This window comes from Geotrypetes seraphini, chromosome 17 (assembly GCF_902459505.1).
Source record: "Geotrypetes seraphini chromosome 17, aGeoSer1.1, whole genome shotgun sequence".
Taxonomy (NCBI): Eukaryota; Metazoa; Chordata; class Amphibia; order Gymnophiona; family Dermophiidae; genus Geotrypetes; species Geotrypetes seraphini.
Genome location: NC_047100.1, coordinates 6,767,941 through 6,791,264, shown reverse-complemented (window position 1 = coordinate 6,791,264; position 23,324 = coordinate 6,767,941). Strand labels below are relative to the sequence as shown.

At 39.6% G+C, this 23,324-nt stretch overlaps 1 protein-coding gene across 1 annotated transcript in view; it reads right to left on the bottom strand.

The window, feature by feature from the left end:
• Window positions 1-3,696: 3,696 nt before the first annotated feature.
• P4HTM (prolyl 4-hydroxylase, transmembrane) overlaps window positions 3,697-23,324 on the bottom strand; it is a 30,418-nt gene continuing 10,790 nt past the window's right edge. Inside the window, exons 3-10 of the mRNA XM_033926596.1 lie at window positions 22,898-23,088; window positions 21,159-21,255; window positions 18,095-18,257; window positions 13,630-13,815; window positions 12,748-12,838; window positions 12,164-12,287; window positions 6,519-6,780; window positions 3,697-5,451 (exon numbers count right to left, since the gene is read on the bottom strand). Of these exons, the coding sequence (XP_033782487.1) occupies window positions 6,563-6,780; window positions 12,164-12,287; window positions 12,748-12,838; window positions 13,630-13,815; window positions 18,095-18,257; window positions 21,159-21,255; window positions 22,898-23,088 (1,070 nt within the window). The 3' untranslated portion in view covers window positions 3,697-5,451; window positions 6,519-6,562. The remainder of the gene's footprint in view (window positions 5,452-6,518; window positions 6,781-12,163; window positions 12,288-12,747; window positions 12,839-13,629; window positions 13,816-18,094; window positions 18,258-21,158; window positions 21,256-22,897; window positions 23,089-23,324) is intronic.

Sequence of the window (23,324 nt, the reverse complement as noted above, 5' to 3'; positions counted from 1 at the left end):
AAATTGTACAGCGCTTAGAAGATTTTCTTCAACGTTTTTATCAAATTTTAAGTAAACTATTCTTTATGGGGAGGGAGCAAGCATCACAGAGCCTGACACTGCTACCCAGAATTTAAACATTCAGTATCAGGATCCAGTTAAATGCCACTGAATAACAATAGTTAGGCAAGGCGTTTTCCTGCCTCCTTAAACCATGTTGAATACTGAGACTTTGGAGTGACGAAGTAGCACAGTGGTTAGAATGTATATTTATTTACCTGTATGGATGGGGTTTGGTCTAACTCCACTGGTAACTAGAACCCAATTGACAAACACTGCTTTTAAAATCAGGTAGCCTCGTTTTAATTAATTTCTCTATAAATTTATCTGTAAAAAAATAAAAGATACGCATTCAACTCTTTTTGCATACCATTTCATATATTTTTGCTAGTTGAAAAATCAAGTTATATCATGGGGTAAGAAAACACTTTGAAACATACTAAATGAAATAAGAAATCAATTTTTTAAAGTTTTTATTGTTTGAACAAATGGTGTCATTTTTATCCATACTATAATAAATAAATAAATAAATATTAGAGTGCAAATGTTACAAAAAATGAAAAAGGTTGACATCTGTGAAGAACACATGCACCTACAATGTGAAACCATCTGTGAGGGTGACTCAGAAGCTTCTATAAGCTGGGTGCTCAGTTTTGCATGTAAAGGTTCACAATACCAACTTGTACACATATGTGTGAGCCTACAAGCGTAAATGCCAGCATGGCACCATTAAACTATTCTACAAATACCTGCTTCACTTACATAGTGCCTCATTTGCAAAGAGGGCCTACACAGGGATGGAGCATGGAGAAAAAATAGGGTGTGGGGGCTCCCGCTTATGTGCATAACTTAAAGAATACACTCCCCCCTCTATATTCGTGGGGGTTAGGGGAAAAGCCAGCCCGCAAATAACTTTAGGGCCGACTCTGACCCATCCCCACCGCCCGGACCTCTTCATACCTTACTTTTAAAGCCTGGTGGGTCCTACGCTCCTGCCCCATGCAGAGCTGCAATCAAAAATGGCTGCCGTGAGTTCTCTTGGTCTTGCAAGATTGCAGCAGGAACTCACGGCAGCCATTTTTTATCATGGCTTTGCAAAGGGAAGGAGTGTACGAAGATCGCTCCTGCCCCGCTTCACTGCTAAACCACCAGGCTTTAAAAGTAAAGTGTGGAGAGATACGAGAGGGAGGCAGGGTGGTTTAGAGACTCACGAATAACCAAAGTCACGAATCCTAAACCCACAAATATGGAGGGGAGAGTGTACTGTAAAGTACATGTGTCCCTACCTCACTTCAGTTGCTGGCTTCACAACTATTCTATAACGGAAAGGCCATGCCTACTTTCCTTTATAGATTAGGCTCCTCCCATAAGCCCTCTCTTCTCCTAGCTGGACACGCCCAGTTCTAGAACTGCCCCATTAATGCTCTTGTTGTTTGACAAAATAAATAGTGTGTTCTCTTATAAACAAAGTATTGCTGTGAATCTTAAAAACAAAACAAAACGTTATTACTATATATAGATGTTAAGGTCAAAAAAATGGAAGAAACTGATGCATTGAAGGGAAGGAGGTATGGAACATGGATTTCCATAAAAAAATATGATCTTACTTTTGCATATTTATGCAAACATGCAGTTAATTGAAATCTGTAATTGTATTCTGGTCTGCAAGCAGGGTAACATTTTTAATCTGAAAAACAGCATGGAATTTCTGTCATGCTCCCAAGAAGTCGATAATCAAAAAGGATTTGTCTGGGAGTTAAGTGGATACATTTTCACTTTAAAATTTCCTGTCCCAATGGCTGGTTATTCTTTGTCCAGGTAACTCCCTGTCTAGCTGTTAAAGATAACTGGTTAAAAGGAGATGGGATTGGAGGCAAGTCAGGACCACGGTTATCTTTTTACCAGACAGTGCTGTATGTTGATATCATCTGGTTAAAGATAGCCTACTAACTCTGCTCAGAACATCTGCTGTCCTAAAGTTAACTGGATAATATTTTAGTAAAAGCAGAATTAAACAGCTAATCTATAATAATAAAATGCTAAGCCATGTTCCCTGAGATCTGATCTGTCGGGATGTGGCCACAAGAGTGCGCATGCGCGCTTACCACGCATCGGGCTTGAACACTTGAAATTACCGGTCAAAATTCATTTTTAGCTCAAAGCCGCGGCGGGGATCGAGAGAGGAGCCGAGGCGTCGGCCTATCACCTCTTAACTTCATCCTATGCCCTCTCATTGCAGAGTTTCCTTTCAAATGAAAGAGACTTTGACTCATGCGCATTTACATTATGTAGGTATTTAAACATCTCTATCATATCTATGAGATCTTTAAGTCTGTCCCAATACACCTTATCACAAAGACCACACACCATTTTAGTAGCCATCCTCTGGCCAGACTCCATCCTGTTTATATCTTTTTGATATATGTTATATCTTATCTCCAGAATTGTACACAATATTCTAAATGAGGTCTCACCAGTCTTCTACAGGGGCATCAATACCTCCTTTTTCCTACTGGCCATACCTCTCCCTATGCAACCTAGCATCCTTCTAGCTTTTGCCGTCACCTTTTCAACCTGTTTGGCCACCTTAACATCATCACATACAATCGCACCCAAGTCCCGCTCTTCCGTTGTGCACATAAGTTCTTCACCCCTTTAATTGTACTGTTCCCTTGGGCTTTTGCAGCCAAAAATGTATGACCTTGCATTTCTTAGCACTAAATTTTAACTGCCAAATTTCAGACCATTCTTCAAGTTTCACTAGTCTTTCTTCATGTTATTCACAGGGGTGTCTACTCTATTGCAGATTTTGGTATCATCCTCAAAGAGGCAAATCTTACCCAACAGCCCTTCAGCAATATCACTTATAAAAATGTTAAAAAGAACAGGCCCATGAACCGAACCTCGAGGTACACTACTGGTAACATCCCTTTGCTCACAGCAATCTCCATTGATCACTACCCTCGGTTGCCTTCCACTCAACTAATTCCTGACCCAGCCTGTCACTTTGATGCCCATCTCAAGGACACTAATTTATTATTACATGCCTGTGTGGAACACTGTGAAAGGCTTTGCTAAAATCAAGCACATTCTCTCTATCCAATTCTCTGGTCACCCTGTCAAAGAAATTGATCAGATTTGTCTGACAAGACCTACCTCTCTAGTAAATCCATGTTGCCTCTGGTCCTGTAATCCTCTGGATTCCAAACACTTCACCATTTTCTATTTTAAAAGTGTTCCCATTACTTACCGGCCTGTAATTCCCTACTTCTTCCTTACTTCCACTTTTGTGGAGAGGGACCGCATCTGCCCTTCTCCAGTCCTCTGGTACCACGCCCGACTCTAGAGACTCATTCGAAAGGTCAGTTAGTGGAGCCACCAGAACTTCCCTAAGTTCCCTTCAGCATCCTCGGCCCCATTGCCCCATCTGGCCCCATCGCTTTACCTACCTTTAATTCAGCTAGCTTCTCACAAACTCTACCCTCTGAAAATTGATCAGAGTTTACCATTTCTCCATCCTTATTCACGTTTGTCTTTTGCAGTCTTGCTCCCAGCGCTTCAGCTGTGAACATAGAACAGAACTATTTGTTAAGCAATTCAGCCTTTATCAGCTTCTACATATTTCTCCCCTTCACCTTTGAGTCTCACAATGCCACTTTTGCACTTCTTCCTATCAGTGATATATCTAAAAAAAAATGTCTTGTCCTTTCATTTTACTGTGTCAGCAGTTTTTTCTTCCATTTGCATCTCTGCTTTCCTGACTACTCAACCAGCCTCTCTCAAAAAATATGAGAGAAGACAGGCCAGCTCCCCAGCAATATCAACTGCCCTCTCATTTGTGGATCACTGATTGATCTTATATTACATTACCAGACTCATAAATAAATTGAACAGAAGCTGATGAAAAATCATATGTCATTAGGAACAGGAGTTTTAAACTAATTATTGGACCAATTACTGGTCCAATCTTCACCAGTTTTAGTATTTTTGCATAGCATATGCTTCAGGATAAATGCAAAAAAAAGAAATGTCACAAATCACACCTAAATAAATACCACACAAATGACAAAGAAAAGGGAAAACGTTTAAACTCTGGTGTGACTTTTGTTTTCTCATCTACCTTGCATGGAGTTATATGTTTGTTCTGACTGACTCCTTATCAAGTTCAAACTCATTAATGGGGCACCGAGTAAGTTAAGAAAGAAGGCACCTGGATGTGCAGGGCCATGAAGCAAAGTAAAGGTCAGAGGAAATAGACCTATGTCTACAATGGCACAGAGCAAGAAGTCCTACAATCAGATCCCTTTTAATATGCAGTCTCTTATAGATCTTGTTAAAGGTCTGAATAGCAGAAAAAGACAATATGGCCTATCCAGTCTGCTATCACACCAAGGAAGTTATTTTGCAAGCATTACTCATGATTTCTACATGGAAATACCAGTAAGCACATGTGTATATTGCATACGTATCTAAAAATGATTTCAGAAAGCTGCTATTTATCAGCTCTGCTCTATGTCCAATTCAATTGCTTTATGCCTTTTTAAACTGAACTTAAAACCCCAATTGAAGTACCCCTTTGCTTGACTGATACCCAGTTCTCCAAATGGGCTAAGAGCTGCCTCATTAACGAGTCTAGATGCTCCACAGTCTGTTCGTCACCATCTGCTGCAGACTGAGCATTCTAAGGCTGCACAATTCCCTTAAGAGATGAATCGCACAGAAATTGTTTTACACCAAGCATGTGCGAGTTTGCCAATTACTGACATACTGTAAATCTGCTGTTTTCTTCAGACTTAGTGGGGAAAAGCCACAATGCTTTCTTAGCTGTGTACAGAAAAGCAGCATTTGGTTGTGCTATTGGTATCCACTGTTTATACAAATACAGTGGTCTTTGGCTTCACCCTTGTAAGAGTTTATAGAAGTAGAAAGAAGAAACACAAAAGCCATTCCGATTCATCGCAGGAAATGATGCAGATGTAGTAGACTGCCTACATTCAGCACACATCTTGGCAAATGCATGGAATAAGATCAGGAATGTGCAAAAAGTGTCTCTGATGGAAGATGTGCGAACACGGAGCACCTGTGAGATAGCGTGTCCAGTCTTCTGCAAAATCAATCGATCTGTATGAGCTATGGCTCTCTCATCAGACTCCCCTTAATGGTCTGGTAACAACCTCAAAGATGATCAGAGAACATAGTTTAAAAGCTCTTTTAACCATGAAATGTTTTTTTCCAGTGATTGCAATGCTTCCGTAATTTTAGCCAAAAATAAAAGACCAGTTGCAATATTTTTCTCTTCTAAGTTGTTTATCCCATCTTCACCTGCAGTTACTCCTGATTGTTTCCTCTTCTATTCAGACAATGCAGCATCCCTCTAGCAGAAGAAACTATGGGGAGGGAAACACTTCAGTGCTACGAGGAAGAAAAAAGAAATGCAATCAATTAAGGAAAACTGGTTTTTACTGAGTACTTTTAGTTAAATTCACCATTGCTGGTACACTGAGCTACCAACATCAAACCTCTCCTCCTAATGATGGAAAAAGAGCTGTTATGACTGGCCACTCGCAGTGGCAGTTTCATAATACCTAGCTTACAGGTTCATAGGGGTGGCCCTCATCACTGAATGTCCTTTCCCTGACACTTAGGCCCCACTACACAAAGCTCCAACATCATGATAAAAAAATACTGCGGCGGGAGTGATTTTTGTTTTCCAGGTGATGATCTGCATAAATAACGAAGTGGCGGTAAAAGGGGGAGGAACTGTGCCTGGCGCCTGCACAGAAAAGCACTCGCTAGGCACAGCTCCTCCCCACTCCATCCCTCCTGTCAAAAAGCAATTTTTCTTCTGCCACTGCTGCTTCTCCCTGCCGATTCAGCTGATTGTGGCAGGGAAATCCATGATCAGCTGAGCTGGCAGGATTCCTTTGTCACAATAAGATGAACTGGTAGGAAATGCAATCTCTTGGCTTAATGGCAGCTGTTGTATGGGAACAGGTTGTACTAACTACATGCTACTCCCATAATGCACTTGTGAAATCTTACAATAGGGGATAACATGATAGGTAAATATGTTTATGAAAACATTTCCTCAAAGTTAAAGTCCCTTACTATATATTTCCTACAATGGAAAAGATGAATAGAATGTCAACATTTGGATCCCTGATTTGTAGAAAAAAATGCTTACCTGTATTTGTATTAAATCTGTCTTTAGCATAACCCTATGACTTGGCAAAACCAAATAAACATACACAAGCCAGTTATGTCATGGTATTGTCCTTGATGTGTTTTTATCTATTAGTTGTAGCAAAGTGAGTGGCTGTGTCTCCAAATGTCAACTACTTACATCCTGGCCTGTCTGGTGAACTGACCACCTATATGAATGTGGATGTAAAAACCATAAGACAGCTTGAAAATAGAGATCATAGGAGGAGGAAAGGGCATTCCAGGAGCTTAAAGCTTAACAGTCTGAAGATACTCACGGTGTTGCTAACTCAATGCCTCCAAGAACAGCGGGTCTGTACTCCTATAAGTCCACATGCACTTCTTTGTATGATCTGTCTACAGTCCAGTCTGTCTGCGGCTCACTGTCATCTTCACCATAGCGAGCCATCACTTGCTGAAATTGGATCTGCCGCTGTTTAATGGGGTCTACATTGATCCAGTTGTTGGCGATCCATTTCACCCCTTTAGTGACCAGGCAGCCACCATGCAGCGAGTATTCATCAAGTTCTCCTACCCAACCTGCAACGGGAAAACAGCAAGGAGGCAATTTTATACATTTTCTGCTTGTAAAGCACGTCTCGCGTGTGGAAAATGTCTATTGCAAAACTGAGTAACATAGTAGATGACAGCAGATAAAGACCCGAAAGGTCCATCCAGTCTGCCCAACCTGATTCAATTTAAATTTTTTAATTTTTTTTCTTAGCTATTTCTGGGCAAGAATCCAAAGCTCTACCAAGTACTGTGCTTGGGTTCCAACTGCCGAAATCTCTATTAAAACCTACTCCAGCCCATCTACACCCTCCCAGCCATTGAAGCCCTCTCCAGCTTATTATTTTCACAACCCTCCCCTTCATGTGTGTCACAAAGAAGATATTGAAAAGAAGAAGAGAAATCCTATTATTTATTCATTGCAATATTTTGTCAATGGCCCCCATATTTTTATAAATTTAGTATATGTCCCTCTTTGTATTGCTATTGCTCTTTCCATTTTGAATATATGACATATTGTATTCCACCAAAATGTATAATTTAGGTTATTATAATTCTTCCAATTGTTGGTTATATGCTGAATGGCAACCCCTGTCATGACTAGTAAAAGCTTGTTATTTTCTGGTGAAATTTGACTTTTTTTTCTCATCATCATTCCAAATAACACTGTATCATATGATATTGCTACATGATTTTCCATCAATTTATTAATTTGTGGCCAAATTGCATTCCAAAAACTTTTAATGTAGGGACAATGATATAGTAAATGATCCAACGTCCCAGGTTCCAGATTACAGTGCCAGCATTTATTGGACTTAGAACTATCTAATTTTTGCAAACGTGTAGGGGTCCAAAAAGCTCTATGTAATAAAAAGAACCAAGTTTGTCTCATAGATGCTGACACTGTACATCTCATTCTCCAAGACCAAATTAGTGGCCATTGAGATGCAGTAATTTGATGCTTAATCTCAATGCTCCAAATGTCTCTTAGACCATTTTTTGGTTTTTTATTCAAATATCCAGATATTAATTTATACCACAATGCGGCTTGATGCCCTAGGAAGTCTGCTTGAAAACATAAGAACTCTAAACTATATTGATTATTCAATGTTTTCCATTCAGGGAACCCAACCTGAATGGCCTGCTTCAATTGCAACCATTTAAAACTTTGTGTTTTACTAAGACCAAATCTATGTTGCAATTGTGAAAATTCCAGCAGTTTACCTTCTGAAATAACATCATTTAGAGATCGAATGCCTGCAATAATCCAGTTCTTCCAAAGGATTTGAGCTCCGCCAATTTTGATCTTGGAGTTTATCCATAGAGACTGATTAGTTGACTTGTTTATTGGGATAGGTGTTAATTTACTAATAAACCTCAACGTTTTCCAAGTATCCATTAATATCTTATTTTCTCTGTATCTTCTAGGCATGTTAATACTTGGAAGATGAACTAAATTTAGGGGAAACATAAGGCGCCATTCCAAATACAACCAATCTGGTGCATTATCTATAAGTTCTGGGAGGATCCAATACATACCCTGACGTAGAATATAGGCTTGATGGTACCTATAAAAATTTGGAAAATTTACCCCTCCCTCCTTAATTGATTTTTGCAAAGTTACTAAAGCTATTCTAGGTATTTTACCAAGCCAAAGAAATTTCGTTAAAATGATATTAAGCTTTTTATAAAAGGACCCCTGAAAATAAATAGGTATCATACTCATTTGGTAACAAACTACAGGCAACATCATCATTTTAATAGTCTGAACTCTCCCCAACCAAGAAATATGTAAAGGGTTCCATTGCTCACACAACTCCGTAACTTTTTTTAATACAAATTTTTCATTCTCTTTTACGGTATCTTCAATTGTATTTTTAACTTGAATGCCAAGATATTTAAATCCTTCTTCCTTCCATATGAACGGAAAATCGTCAAATAGTCCTTTTACACAATGAACATTTAAAGGTATAATTTCCGACTTACTCCAGTTAATTTTATAACCTGAAAATTTACCAAACATATCAATTAATTCTAAAAGACATGATAAGGTAGACTCTGGATTTCTCAAATAAAGTAAAATATCATCCGCATATGCCGAAACTTTATATTCCATATCAGAGTATGGAATACCCTGTATCCCCCCTGCTTGCTGTATTGCTAATAATAAGGGTTCTAATACAACATCAAATAACAAAGGAGATAAAGGACAACCTTGTCTAACTCCCCTTTGCAATTTAAAACCTTCAGATATCATATTATTAATACTTAATCTTGCAATCGGGAAGCTATACAATGTTTTTACCATTTGTATAAATCCAGAACCTATACCAAACCATTCTAAAGCTTGATACATAAAATTCCATTCTATTCTATCAAACGCTTTTTCTGCATCCAATGAAACTGTAAAAGCCGGTTCATCCATTTTTTTTGATAAATTTAACATATGAAACAATAATCTAGAGTTATTAGAGGAGTGCCTTTTAGCAATAAAACCAGTCTGATGCGTGTCTATAATATGTGGGAGAGCTTTGGCTAATCTCAAAGCCAAAATTTTCACCAAAAGTTTGTTATCAACATTTATTAAAGATATAGGCCTGTAGTTTGAAACCAAAGTAGGATCTTTATTTGGCTTAGGCAAAACTATTACTACTGATTCAGCCATAGTACCTTTAATATCACCTTTTATAAGTTGTGTTTGATATAAATTTAGTAAATATGGGGAAAGGACATTTTGAAATGTTTTATAAAATTCTACTGTATAACCATCACCACCTGGAGCGGATCCAACTCTAAGAGATCTCAATGCTGTTTCTAATTCTTTTAATGATATAGGTTCATCTAAACTCCGTTTTATATGATCAGGAACCTTAGGTCCATTAATTAAATCTAAAAAAATTTTACCATCTTTTTGCCTCTCCAAATAAGGCTCGGAAGAATACAGGTCCTTATAAAATTTTAGAAATTGTTTTAAAATTATATCTGTTTGATTTGTTATTATACCATTATCATCTTTTATCCCATTAATATTAGTTTTTCTTTTTTTTGCTTTAAGATAATTCGCTAATAATCTTCCCGCCTTATTAGAATTTCCATAATACATTGTTTGCTTGGAAAACAAATCTCTTCTTATCATTTTTGAAGTTAATTCATTATATTTACCTTTTGCTTTCAAAAGAGCTTGCAAAACCTCATGTTCCCATTTACTTACCAATTTAGTTTCTAATATTTTAATTTCTTTTTCTAACTCTATATACTGTATTTTAATCTGTTTCCTAACAAAAGCTGAATATGATATAATATTACCTCTCATAGTTGCTTTAAATGCATCCCATACATTTTCAATAGATGTATCCTCCACTAAATTCATTTGGAAGAAATCATTAATTTGTGTTTTAAAATTTTCCAAAAATTTGTCATCCACAACCAATGCATTATCAAATCTCCAAAACCAACCAGGTCGTGCATGTGCAAGACCGGAGGGCTAGGACTTCGATAGGAAGGCAGGACTTAAATGGGAAACCAAGGTGGCAAGGGAGCCCCTTCTGATGATTCGGACAGGTCGTGACCTGTTTGGGCCGCCGCGGGAGCGGACTGCTGGGCAGGATGGACCTATGGTCTGACCCGGCAGAGGCACTGCTTATGTTCTTAGGTCTTCTATTCTCTAATTGATCTAATTGTAATTCTATCCATACTCCCGCATGATCCGAAATAATAATAGGATCTATGGAAGCTTTAATCACTTGTTGCACCTTATGTGATGAAATAAAAATATAATCTATTCTTGAAAATGATTTATGAACCTGTGAACAAAATGAAAATTCCTGATCATTAAAATGAAGAATACGCCTTATATCCTTCAAATCACATGATTGAGCCAAATTATCTAAACCTAAAGATTTTATGCTTTTACCTGGTTTCTTATCCAATAATGGATCCATTACAGCATTAAAATCTCCAGCCACCACTAAATTAGAAGCAGCCAGTGGTAACAACATACTCTGCAACTTTTTAAAAAATTCTGATTGATTCGAATTAGGGGCATATATATTAAACAACGTCAGGGTATTATTTCCCATACTTATATCAATATGTAATGTAATGTAATTTATTTCTTATATACCGCTACATCCGTTAGGTTCTAAGCGGTTTACAGAAAATATACATTAAGATTAAAAATAAGAAAGGTACTTAAAAAATTCCCTTACTGTCCCGAAGGCTCACAATCTAACTAAAATACCTGGAGGGTAATAAAGAAGTGAAAAGTAGAGATAGAAGAAAAAATAAAATAAACATTTTAACAAGACAGCATTGATCTAAATACTTTGGAAGGTAGAAGAGAGGAGAGAAAGGATATGTATCCATCTTCCATGTGGATCTGAATTTACTACCTTAAAATTGGCCATACACTTTTTATTTATAAGAACTGCTACCCCTGCTTTTTTACCTGCTGCTGGAGCAAAAAAAACATTCCTTCACCCACCCACCCTTTAATTTCTGTGATTCCTTTATATTCAGATGAGTCTCCTGCAAACAATAAACATCCGCGTTTTGCTTTTTTAAAAATGCTAATACCTTTTTACTTTTGATTACATGATTCAGGCCATTGACATTAATAGAAAATATCTTAAAAGACATTATATATTTTAAACTTCTCATCATAATCTTCTTCCTTCCTTCCTTCATATTTAAGATCTAAAAAATTTCTCTCAATGACACACATTTTTACCCCTGAAATATCCAACCCCTTATTGATCTTTTCCTTAATCATTCTAGTAATACCTTTAAAACCCATCTTTTTCCTACCCTTCCCCCCCAATATAATGACTGCTTAAGGACACACATTGGAACAGCAACCCCAACATCCCCCTCCCCCCAGGCAACCAATATTAATTAATATCCCCTTTATCATTTCTTAAGATAAACTCATTAATCTTCCACAATGTATCTTAGTATATCTCTCTTCTAAACATAAAATCTTTTTTTTTTTTTTTCAGTAGGCTTTTTAAAATCCATGATGGGTTTTGACTTTATTAGAATTTGGCATTATAGTTGTATTAGATATAGGTTTTGAAGAATTTGATCATTATTATTATTATTATTTCTTGTATGATTGTGTATTTTGGGGAAGTTTAAGATCAGGGTGTGTTTGTTCATCTGTGTTTGTGTGTTTTCTTTTGTTTCCTACATAGGTTTTTGTTTAAATAAATTAATGACCCTGGTGCTTTAGATAGATTGTGAGCCCACTGGGACAGATAGGAGAAATGCTTGAGTACCCGATGGTTAACCGCTTAGATAATTTTGATAGGCGGTATATAAATACCAAAAATAAAATTCAATAAATAAAGCTGCCTATTAGTACTAACTTTTTCTTTCCACACTAAAGTGGTAAGAACTCTGTAGGCAGAGATACCTTTTCCATTAGACAGGTAATTGTACCAGAAAACTGCTGTTCCAAGCCGTGGCTTCACTCTCAGATTGCCTTTATCACAGTGCTTCCGTGTGTCTCGCAGATCAACATCATTCTGGATCAGGGACTGAAAGGAACAAAGAAGAGCTCAAGAGACAAGGCTTTGAGATACCTCCTTCTCCTCTTTACTCCATCTTCCACTTTACCTGTTCAAAGGAATGGCTTCAGTCAAGGAGAGGGAAAAAAAAAGGTTTGAGGAGTTTCTTTTTATTTTTTTAATCATACCAAATCTAAAATCTGTCATAGATCATGGGTTTGTATAGCCCTTAGTCACTTGAGTTGCTGTATTTCAGAAGATCTAATGAGTAGAAAATATTCCATTAGGGCAGGTCATGCAAATAGCATTGTATTGACAGTCCCATCTTTTAAGTGGAAGCTGTTAACTCCTCCTTCAGTTGCTCTTTTAACTTCCTTTTTTGTCTTTTCTGCATAAATTGTCAGTTTAATTCCTTTCTCCACTGCACATCTTGGAGGTATTTACAGTTAAGCTAAACATTGTCTGAAACAAGGGCAGATTCACGCCTTACCATCTCATCATAGGTTCTGTTGTCAGCTATGGGAAAGGTCGTCTCTCCACCTCCAGTTACATTGTTTAGGTAAAACAGCACCGTTACATACCTACAAAACAACCAGGTACATACACTGAAAGCAGAACTATGGAAATTTCGCTACATGAAATTCAAAGTATAGCCAAAGCAAAGTAAAGTTCTTTGCTATGACCTTCTTGCTAGAGGCTGCAGTTGAGATTAAATAAAGGTGTGCAGAGTTTTCTGAAGGCCAGCCTGAAAAATGCCACCTCTCAAGGATATAGAAGCATACACCTCCAGCTCTAAGGGATAAAGTCTATAAGAGGCACCTACAATTAGGTGCCTATCTTCATTTTGAACAATTTTAGACTTTTCCCCCGAGTGCACCTGGTTTCAACTGTAAACTGCGGAGATTTTGCTTAATACCAGAAGAAAATAAGATAAGTGCTTGTTTTTTCTGTTGAAATATATTGACGATATGCTTTAATAGTGATTACGACTATTCTAAAGCTATACAACGGAGTTTTTTCTGTGAGACCAAGGATGTATTTCTCTGTGGCAACTAAGTACTTGCCATAGAAAGTTTCCCAGATATTTCTCTGAGAAACACTGAGGTCTTTTTCTCCATTATAAGAGGCAAGGCACATATAGTTTCTGTTATTAAGAAAATACAAGAATATCATCTTTGTGTGAATATAACTATTTAAGATATTCAGCTTGTATTGAAATATCTTTGTGATAAGTAATTTCCAACATTTTAACATATTATACTTTATTTCTAGTACTATATATTCAATATATAAATCCAACTAATACCAAAAGATATTTATGTTCAAATTCTAGTGTATTGAATTAATGTCTTCCACTTGAGCTATAACTCACCGACAAGATGTTTCAAAGGGAGCTGATTCATTGCTGATGAATTTGGTATGGCTGCAGGCGGTTTCAGGGAAGACTGGTCCACTGTCCGTGTGGGCATGATAGTGTCCTCCTTGGTCATATCTCACTACCTGCAGAGGTTCACTGTGTTCCACAATCTCAGGGGGCAAGCGAGTTAACCGAATCACCCTAACAAAAGTAAGGAACAAGTGGTGGACACTCTTAAAAACACCATCTGTGATAGCACAATGACAATAATTCTTTACAGAGATGTTGGCATTGTCATCTTGAGGTTGGAACTTTAGATCATTTATTGTTTTATTGTCCATTTATTAAAGCTTTTTGGCAGTCAATTTGGGATCAAATAAATTGTATGCTAGAAAATCATGTAGCATTGTCATATGACTCAATTTTATTTGGCATGTCTATGAGAGCTAAAAGTCAGTTATCCTCTAATAATAATAAACTTTTACATATTATCTAAAACATTATAAAAATATGAATATAAATATGATATATTGTACTTAAAGTATTCATGAAGGAAAATCAAGTGTGTGTTTATGAGATTGTATGTATTTTTCTGATACACTTGTGTAATATGAAAAAATGAATAAAGAAATTTAAACAAAAATAAACTTTTAATGATTTTAACAGGAGTTGCCATTCAACAAATAACATATAATTGGAAAGATTGTAAAAGATTAAATTATTGTTTTTGGTGGAACTCGGTGTGTCACATGTATAAAATGAAAAGAGCGCTAGCAGTTCAAAAAGGATATTTTAATAAATTTAAGGATGTGTGGGGGCCATTATTAAGTTATTATAATGATTAATCAGCATTTTTCCGTACTTACTATATATATTGTTTGAGGGTGGGGGTGGGTTTTTGAATTTCACAAATAAATTTTAGAACAAATGGTATATGTTATTATATTATATAGTATATATTGTGTGATTACAATTTTGGGGGTGGGTTGGGGTTAAATCATCTTCTTGAGAAATTGTAGAGTTTCAAGTGATGTTATATATTGATTGATGATTTTCTGTACACTTGTTGAAAAATCTAAAATGAATAAAGATTTATAAAAAAAAAAAATAATTCTTTCCAGTTTGTCTTTAGGGGATAACAAATAGATTCAGTTACACCCTCTATCATCACTTCCTGATGTACTTGGAAACAAAGAACTGGATACACTAATATTTGAATAGTTTTCATTTTTACCACTTTGAAGCCAGGGAAGGCATTATATAAATATACTTCAAGACAATGGAAAAGTCTGGACACAGACCTTATGAGATTTTAATTACATAGAAACATGATGGCAGATAAAGGCCAAATGGCCCACCCAGTCTGCCCATCTGCAGTAACTATTATCTCTTCCTCTCTCTCAGAGATCCACATGCCTATTCCACGCTTTCTTGAATTCAGACAGTCTCTGTCTCCACCACCTCTTCCAGGAGACTGTTCAATGCATTTACCACCATTTCTGTAAAAAAGTATTTCCTTACATTACTTCTGAGCCTATCACCTCTTAACTTCATCCTGTGCCCTCTCATTCCAGAGCTTCCTTTCACTTTAAAGAGACGCGACTCATGTGCATTTACGCCACGTAGGTATTTAAACGTCTCTAACTTAGTAAACACTAAAAGGTGCAGAAGCCCCAAATGAGAAAGGATGCCGCATTTGAGCTCCTCCACGAACCCTTGAGAAAGCCTTTTGGGCAAAACGGGTCCTGGATCTCTTCTATCAGAGAGCAGGGCGTTACATGCATTGAAAAATATGTCTCCCAATCACAATGGATGCTAATAGTTCTTGTGACTCCCTGGAAAGAGAACACTGCAAAGACAAGAAGTCTGATTACAAACTGACCAACATTTAGAATGAATAAAAATAAAGCTATGTTTCTTTGTTTATTTCCAGATCACAAGTAATCAAACCAGGGTGGTCCTTGTTAAAGACTTAAAACATTATTCAAACAATAAAGGAGTAAATTCTACAACAGCAATTAGTTGTAATTAATTAAAAATAAACACCAGGGAGGAAACTGTTTCCAGGTACCCAGCCTATTTTGTTTGTCAATAACTAAATTCACTTTAATTAATCTCTTATTACCCACTGTTCTCTCCAATTAGTCTCAATTGTGCAAAACAATTGTTTTCCAAAGCATCTTAATCCTTCTGGCAGTATACCCACAAATCTAAAGAGATGCGAGTGGTATCGTAGGTCTCTGTAAATACATTCCTTATAGCTCAAGCTGGCACTGATTTCAGATAGCTATTAAAGCCTGTCTTGAGTATTTTGTACCATATTCACATACAGTAACAGCTGAACCGTGCAAGAGCTCTCCCAAATCTGTGCATTTTTTTCACATATCTTGCTTTGATATTGGCATACAATTTAGGGTGAACAGATTCTTCTAGCATTCTTGAATACTTTGGGGTAGATGCTAAAGAAAACAATAAAATCTGAGGGTTGTAATGGAAAAAAATTGCCGTTACGCACATAACTTGACATACAGGTAGAGAAAAACACAGCAGTTACACATATAACCGACAGTATCCTAAATGGTTGCCATGCCCCTTACCTGCCCCTCCCACATCCTCCCACGTCTCTCGTATTTACGCACCACAGAACATAGGAACTAATATTAAAGAATAGCACCTAAAGTAAAATGACTTGCAGAACTCACTCCAATAATTGCTGAGTATTAATTTGTGCCTAAGTAAGCAATTAAGTTACACAACTGTCCACATTCTATAACCTGCATGCACAATTTTGTGGACTAAGGACCAAAATCTGTACATGTGCGTAGCCGATTTGCATGCACAACTTTTTTTTTCCAATTCTTTATTAAAACTTACAATAAGTGTCACAATAATTTTTTAACAAGTCAATCGGCACCGATAACTGGCAATTAACACCTATAATCGATGCTAATTGGCCCTAATTAGAAGTTAAGCGCACAACTTGGGCAGACTGGATGGACCATGCGAGTCTTTATCTGCCGTCATCTACTATGTTATTATGTAACTTTATAGGCACATTCTATAAAGCGGTGTGCCTCACTTGCAGTGCGTGAATCTCAAAAGGGGGCGCACAACTTAAGCACAGGTTTTTAGGCCTAGCTTTTCTTGGCCTAAAAGTTAGGCCGTGCATGGCTGCTCAGCATGGTTCTATATATAATGTGTGCCTTTCAAAGAATCGTGCCAAGCGCCATTCTGATTGGTGCCGATTAGGGAGTGTGTAGCGCAGTGGTCTGAGCTACACGCTGCTCCTTGTGACCCTGGGCAAGTCACTTAATCCCCCATTGCCCCAGGTGCATTAGGCAGAGTGTGAGTCCACCGGTACAGAGGGAAAACTGCTTGAGTAAACCACTTAGGCTATAAGTGGTATATAAATACTAAAAATAAATAATTATTTAGGCTCCATATAGAGAATTTGGGGACAAGTGCACAAATATGTTCACAAAATTACAGAATGAGGTGGTTAGTTCAAAAATGTGCTTTATGTGAAAAATAGCACAAAGTGTTTCCATGAAGCTTGCTCGGTGCAAAAGTTTATTTACCTTTTCCATTAATGAGCTACCGAGATACAAAAAAGCAAGCAAAGAAATGCATTAATGCCAAAAGCAGTGAAACTGAGAAGTCTTGCAGGCCTGTTTTCCCAAAAACGATCTTTCTGCACATCTGGAAGTGTAGTTGTTTTTCTCAGGAGCTGCTGAACGAAAAATCACTTTGCGTGATGGCTGCTACTTAAAGGACCCCCAATTCTGAGTAAGCTCCTTCACAGTAAGGGCACCCTCAATTATTTTAAAATGTTGGTGTCTATACATGGGAGTTGGGAGCGATCCCCACTTGCTCCTTCCCCAACAGTTCCCTCTTATCACAATTGTTGCTGCTATCTCCAAGCGGTTGTCTTCATGGGGTACAAACGAGGAGCGGGGCTTGGGTGTGATAGTATGTAATGATTTTAAGGTGGCCAAACTGATTGAAAAGATAATGGCAAAAGCTAGCTAGCTTTTATATCACCGGCCGTGGTGGTATTAGCTTCAATGCTGATAGAATTCCTATGAATGCTGGGAGTTAATACCGCCGTGGCCGGCAATAAAAACTTAACGTGGCTTCATTTTGCAAATATGGGTACTTAGCTGCAAACGTGAAGCCCATAGTTAACTGAATAAGCTTGTCTGGTTATCCCTGTCCAGTTATTCAGCCACACATATCTAGATAACAATGAGGCTGAGTGTTTAGATAAATCTGAGCAGAGAAAAATGTGCATATTGACTTGTCGGCTTAAATTTCGGTGGATCTTGCTTAACATGGCACAATCGGACTAAATGTCACACACTGCCTACCTGGCTCCTCTGCATGTTCATATAAACTTTGTCCACATAGAAATTCTGTGCAAAGTTACCTGGACAAAATATTTCTATGGTGCTGTCCCGCAGCTGGGGAAGGAACTAATTACCTTTGCCGTATGGATCTGAGCAGCTGATGTGCTCCCTCTCCTTGATAAAGCCATGTATGCTGGCTGTTGCGTACCAGGTCACTCATCTTCACATTTTCAGTCCCCATGTACTTGTGAAAGTTCCTGATGTTCAATCGCTTGAATTCTTCCAAACTCAAAACACCTATGAAAAGCCAGAAATAAGGAGGTTTTTGTTTTTTTTTAAAATAAATCTTTATTCATTTTTACATCTTACAACAAGTGTATCATTTAAACTTATACAATATCACTTGATTAACTTTCGTAAACAACTTAAATTATAATATTTAAACCCACCCTCCCATCCCTATTTCATATGTAATTTCATATATCATATAATATATTATATAATCTTTTTTATTAATCTAAACATGTAATATCAAATAAGAAATCCCTCCCCCCATCCCTCACTTTACAATTGTACCAATAAGGGAAAAATGACATAAGGAGTTTTGAGAAAAAACCCCAAAACATTTTGTTGGGGTTTTTTTTTTTAAATTCTTTATTCATTTTAAATCTTTCAACAAGTGTCCCAAAACATTTTGTAATAATAACTGAATTTTCTTTTTTTTTTAATCTTTATTGAATTTCCAAACTACAATTGTGCAAACAAGTAACATCTAGGAATAATATTACAAGAAAAGCACAATGAACTTACAAATAATAATATACAATTATTTTACCCCCCCCCTCCCAAATTACAAATATGCTAGACCAGTGGTAGGCAATTCCAGTCCTCGAAAGTCTGGTTTTCAGAATATCCACAGTGAATATTCATGAGATAGAATGGCATGCACATTCATTGTGGATATCCCGAAAACCTGACCTGCCTGTGGCTCTCGAGGGATCCGGAAGGTTCGCCCCCCACATTTCGCCCCCAGCAATTCGCCCCTCACATTTCGCCCCCCACATTTCGCCCCCAGACACATTTCGCCCCCACACATTTCGCCCCCGCACATTTCGCCCCCCGGATGTTTCGCCCCCACACATTTCGCCCCCGCACATTTCGCCCCTGAGTGTCAGACTATTCCTCTCGCAGGCGATTTCTTTGCCGACACGACGGCGCTCTCGATGAGGGAGAGGACGGTGGGGGCGGCCCGCCCGGAACTTGCGTGCGGGTCCGCCCGCCTTAGAGCGCTGCGCCTTCTTGCCGATCGGCTTTCTGCCCTCGGCGTTTTTTAAACTTGTTGCCGGCTCTCCCCGCGCGGAGCTGGTGCAGGAGGGGGGGTGCGGCTTGCAAGGAGTCGGGGCGTCGGCCGCGCCGGCTTTCAGGGCCGCCGACTCCCTCCTCCCTGGCCGCAGGTTGCTTTGCCGTTCGGGGTCGGCTAATCGTTGGGGGGGGCGGCACCTCTGCCCAGGCCGCGGGCCGCGTGTGAGCCAGCGGCTCGCGGCACCGAACAACTCTCTTCCTGGCAACTATATGAGCGGGGCGGGTCGCCCCACACGTGCGGGCTGGTCCGCCTGCCCGGGAGCGTCGGATCGGATTCCTGCCCTTAGCCGGTAGTCTTCCCTCCTCTCATACCGCGGGCCGCGTTGGAGCCAGCGGCCCGCGGCGCAAAAACGCACCGTACCGGCGCTCCCCTCCTCCCGGCCGGGCCGCTTGGGGGCTCCTTCTCCCCCTCCGGCACCAATGGCCGACCGCACCAGACCGGCGCTTCCTTCCTCCCAGGCCGCGAGCCGCGTTAGGGCCAGCAGCTCGCGGCGCAGAATGCGCGTGCCGGCGCTCCCCCTGTAGCGGCTGGCGGCGCCGACCGCAGCGGACCGGCGCTCCCCTACTGCCGGGCCGCGGGCCGCGTTGGGGTTGTCTGCTCGCGGTGGCGTTCGGGGTCGGCTGGTCGTTGGGGGGGGGCCGCGCCTCTGCGCGGGCCGCGTTTGGGCTGGCGGCTCGCGGCGCCGAGCGACTCTCTTCGCGCTGGGAGGCGGCGCCGGCGTTCGGGGGCGCATCAGCATACTCCCTGACTCCTTAAAAAAAAAAAACGCTACAAATTCAAAGTGCACAGCTGGCGGCCCTGCAGCTCCGGACTTCCCCACACCTGCTCTCTCCCCCCCCCCCCCCGATCACTATTATTTTAAATGTTATGGCAGCCACGGCGCTGTATCCATCGGAGGAGACTTCTAACCTCGGCCTGCCCCGGAACTCTTCCTGCAACAGCAACTTCATGGCCGAGGTTAGAAGTCTCCTCCGATGGATACAGCGCCGTGGCTGCCATAACATTTAAAATAATAGTGATCGGGGGGGGGGGGGGAGAGAGCAGGTGTGGGGAAGTCCGGAGCTGCAGGGCCGACATTAGAGGCAGTGAGAACAGCCAGCTGTGCACTTTGAATTTGTAGCCTGCCGTCGTGTCGGCAAAGAAATCGCCTGCGAGAGGAATAGTCTGACACTCAGGGGCGAAATGTGCGGGGGCGAAATGTGTGGGGGCGAAACATCCGGGGGGCGAAATGTGCGGGGGCGAAATGTGTGGGGGCGAAACATCCGGGGGGCGAAATGTGCGGGGGCGAAATGTGAGGGGCGAATTGCTGGGGGCGAAATGTGGGGGGCGAAACTTCCGTGAACCGGCTCTCGAGGACCGGAATTGCCTACTATGCAAATTCTGTGTTCAGCAATATCCTTCAATATTCATTACATCATCTTCAATCTATCCAGAATGTAGCCATTCGATTGATAACAGGAGCCCATTATACTGGTCAATTTACTCCTAATTTGTTTTCACATAAAGTTTAACATTTTGGAATTAGCACTCAAGGGTTTTTTTATGCAGACTTGTCACCTTTGGTCCCCTATATTCCCAACCTTTCCTTGCAATCTCAGGATCAAAATCATTTAAAAACACCACCTCTGTCTTGGGCAAGACCAGACTCTACAAGGCAATCAGCCTTTGTCATATTAGCTCCAATACTATGGAATGCGTTCTTTATTTATTTACAAGACGACGCTAATCTACTACAGTTCAAAAAGTGAATGAAGACATATTCCTTCCACATGGCCTTTCCAAACAATAGATGGGATTGAAGGATGCCACTGACTGACTTATTTTACATGTCTCACCATCTCCATCAGGGTCTGCCTTGACAGCAGCGTACATTTCCCTGATATTCTCTGGTGTCATCCATCTGCCATTTCCTAAGCGAGTATGTGTCAAAACCTGAAACAATCATCAAGATCTTGAAATCAGTGGCATTATACCTTGTTACTTTAGATACTCATTGCTTCCTCAGTATCATGATTAGTTACATGCATACCTATAATGGTGAATCATAGTAGGAAGACAAGACAATAAAGAACAGCTACTCCACAACATTTAGGGAGTAGGGAAACTGCCCATCCTGTATAAAGGTAAAAGTACACATGTTGCCTTATAATGTGCAAACTTTTATTGGTATTTCCACGAGTGATCCTGAAGTGAGGTTACACAGAGGGATCCAACCACATACACAGCTTTGCATTTTTAAAACTATGCTTATTGTTTTTGCCAAAAAAAGTAGCCACAGTAAAAAGCAGGTGTATAAATCTGCTGGTAAGTTTTCCTTATTTAAGTATTCAAGACAAAGTTAGACAAGCTCCTGCTGAACCAGAACGTACACAGGTAGGGCTAGTCTCAGTGAGGGCGCTGGTCTTTGACCAGAGGGCCGCCGTGTGAGCGGACTGCTGGGCACGATGGACCACTGGTCTGACCCAGCAGCGGCAATTCTTATGTTCTTATAAGTAAGCGTATACTTTCGTTTGGAGAATGAGTGAAAATCAAGGGTACCTGATAGGCAGATGCTAAGACTGATCCTGAGGACACTGAAGAAAAAAGCCCGAAAGGCCTAGATGACGAGAGCAGCAAGCCAAAACAGAGAGTCGCGAGGAAGAGGTGTCAGTCACTCAGCCGTGGACTTAGATTCAGGATACACTTTATTGATAGTAGCACTGTGTAGACTCGACACCGACAGTGTTTTGGCAATAATGATGTAAACCATAAAAATAAAACTATGAAAAATCACATAATACTATATACAATAAATCTTATCAAGAAAAAATAAAAAAGGAACATAAGAATTGCCGCTGCTGGATCAGCCCAGCAGTCAAAAATCAGTGGCATATTTGAGACTAGCCTTACTTGGGTATGTTCTGTTCCAGTAGGAACTTATCCAACCTTGTCTTGAATCCCTGGAGGGTGTTTTCCCCTATAACAGCCTCTGGAAGAACGTTCCAGATTTCTACCACTCTCTGGGTGAAGAACTTCCTTCTAACTTTAGCTAGTGTGGTTGGAATGCAAAAGTGTTAAAGTGAAGTTTGTGGCTCATTTGGACAGCTCCTCATTTGAATCATATTTTTCCGTTTCAATTGCAGTCAGTGTTCTTATCAGAAGTATTCCTTATCTTCCCACCAATAAGGTCAAATGACCCACAATGTCCCTTATTTAACACTTTTGCATTCCACCCACACATGCTTTTGGGACCTTTTGGTTTACCATCCACCACTCCTACAGTTTTTCCTTTTTTGATAAGATTTATTGTGTATATATATATCTTTCAGCCATTGATTTTATGTACATTTTCAAGTTTTATTCAGTATTATTATATTACGTGACTTTCCACGGCTTTATTTTTATGATTTAATAGACTTGATAAAGGCATTATTGGCGAAGCACTGTCAGTGTCGAGTCTACACAGTGCTACTGTCAATAAATTGTATCCTGAATCTAAGTCCACGGCTGAGCAATTGACATCTCTTCCTCAAGACTAATCCTGAGCCCTTTTTCAAGTATCTCTTTCACCTGATTGAATTCTTCAGCATCATACCTCCTTCAGCTGTAGCTGTCCATCTTGGTTATGATCCAGCAGATTAAAGATGTCCACCTGACTGATTTCAATTTTTTCCATGGCTTCCTCATATTCCTCAGTGGGAAGGATCTGGCTCTTCTGCAATCCTTTCAGCTGGGCCAGATGAATAAGTAGCTTACACTCCTCATCTGTCAAGAAATTGGGAATTTCTACAGACAAATAACACAAAAACAAAACATTAAAACAGTAAGAAAATGAAACTTTTTATAAATACAGCTTGGCAAAATCTGCATCATAGGTGGCTACCAGAAGTTATCCAATTCTTGGCAAATATTCAGTTTGGTGCCACATAACTGGCAAAAGCCTTTTTGCAGTTTTAACTTTATCTAGGACCTAACAGCAACATTAGCACATGGCCATTAATAGAAATGATTGAAAATCAGCC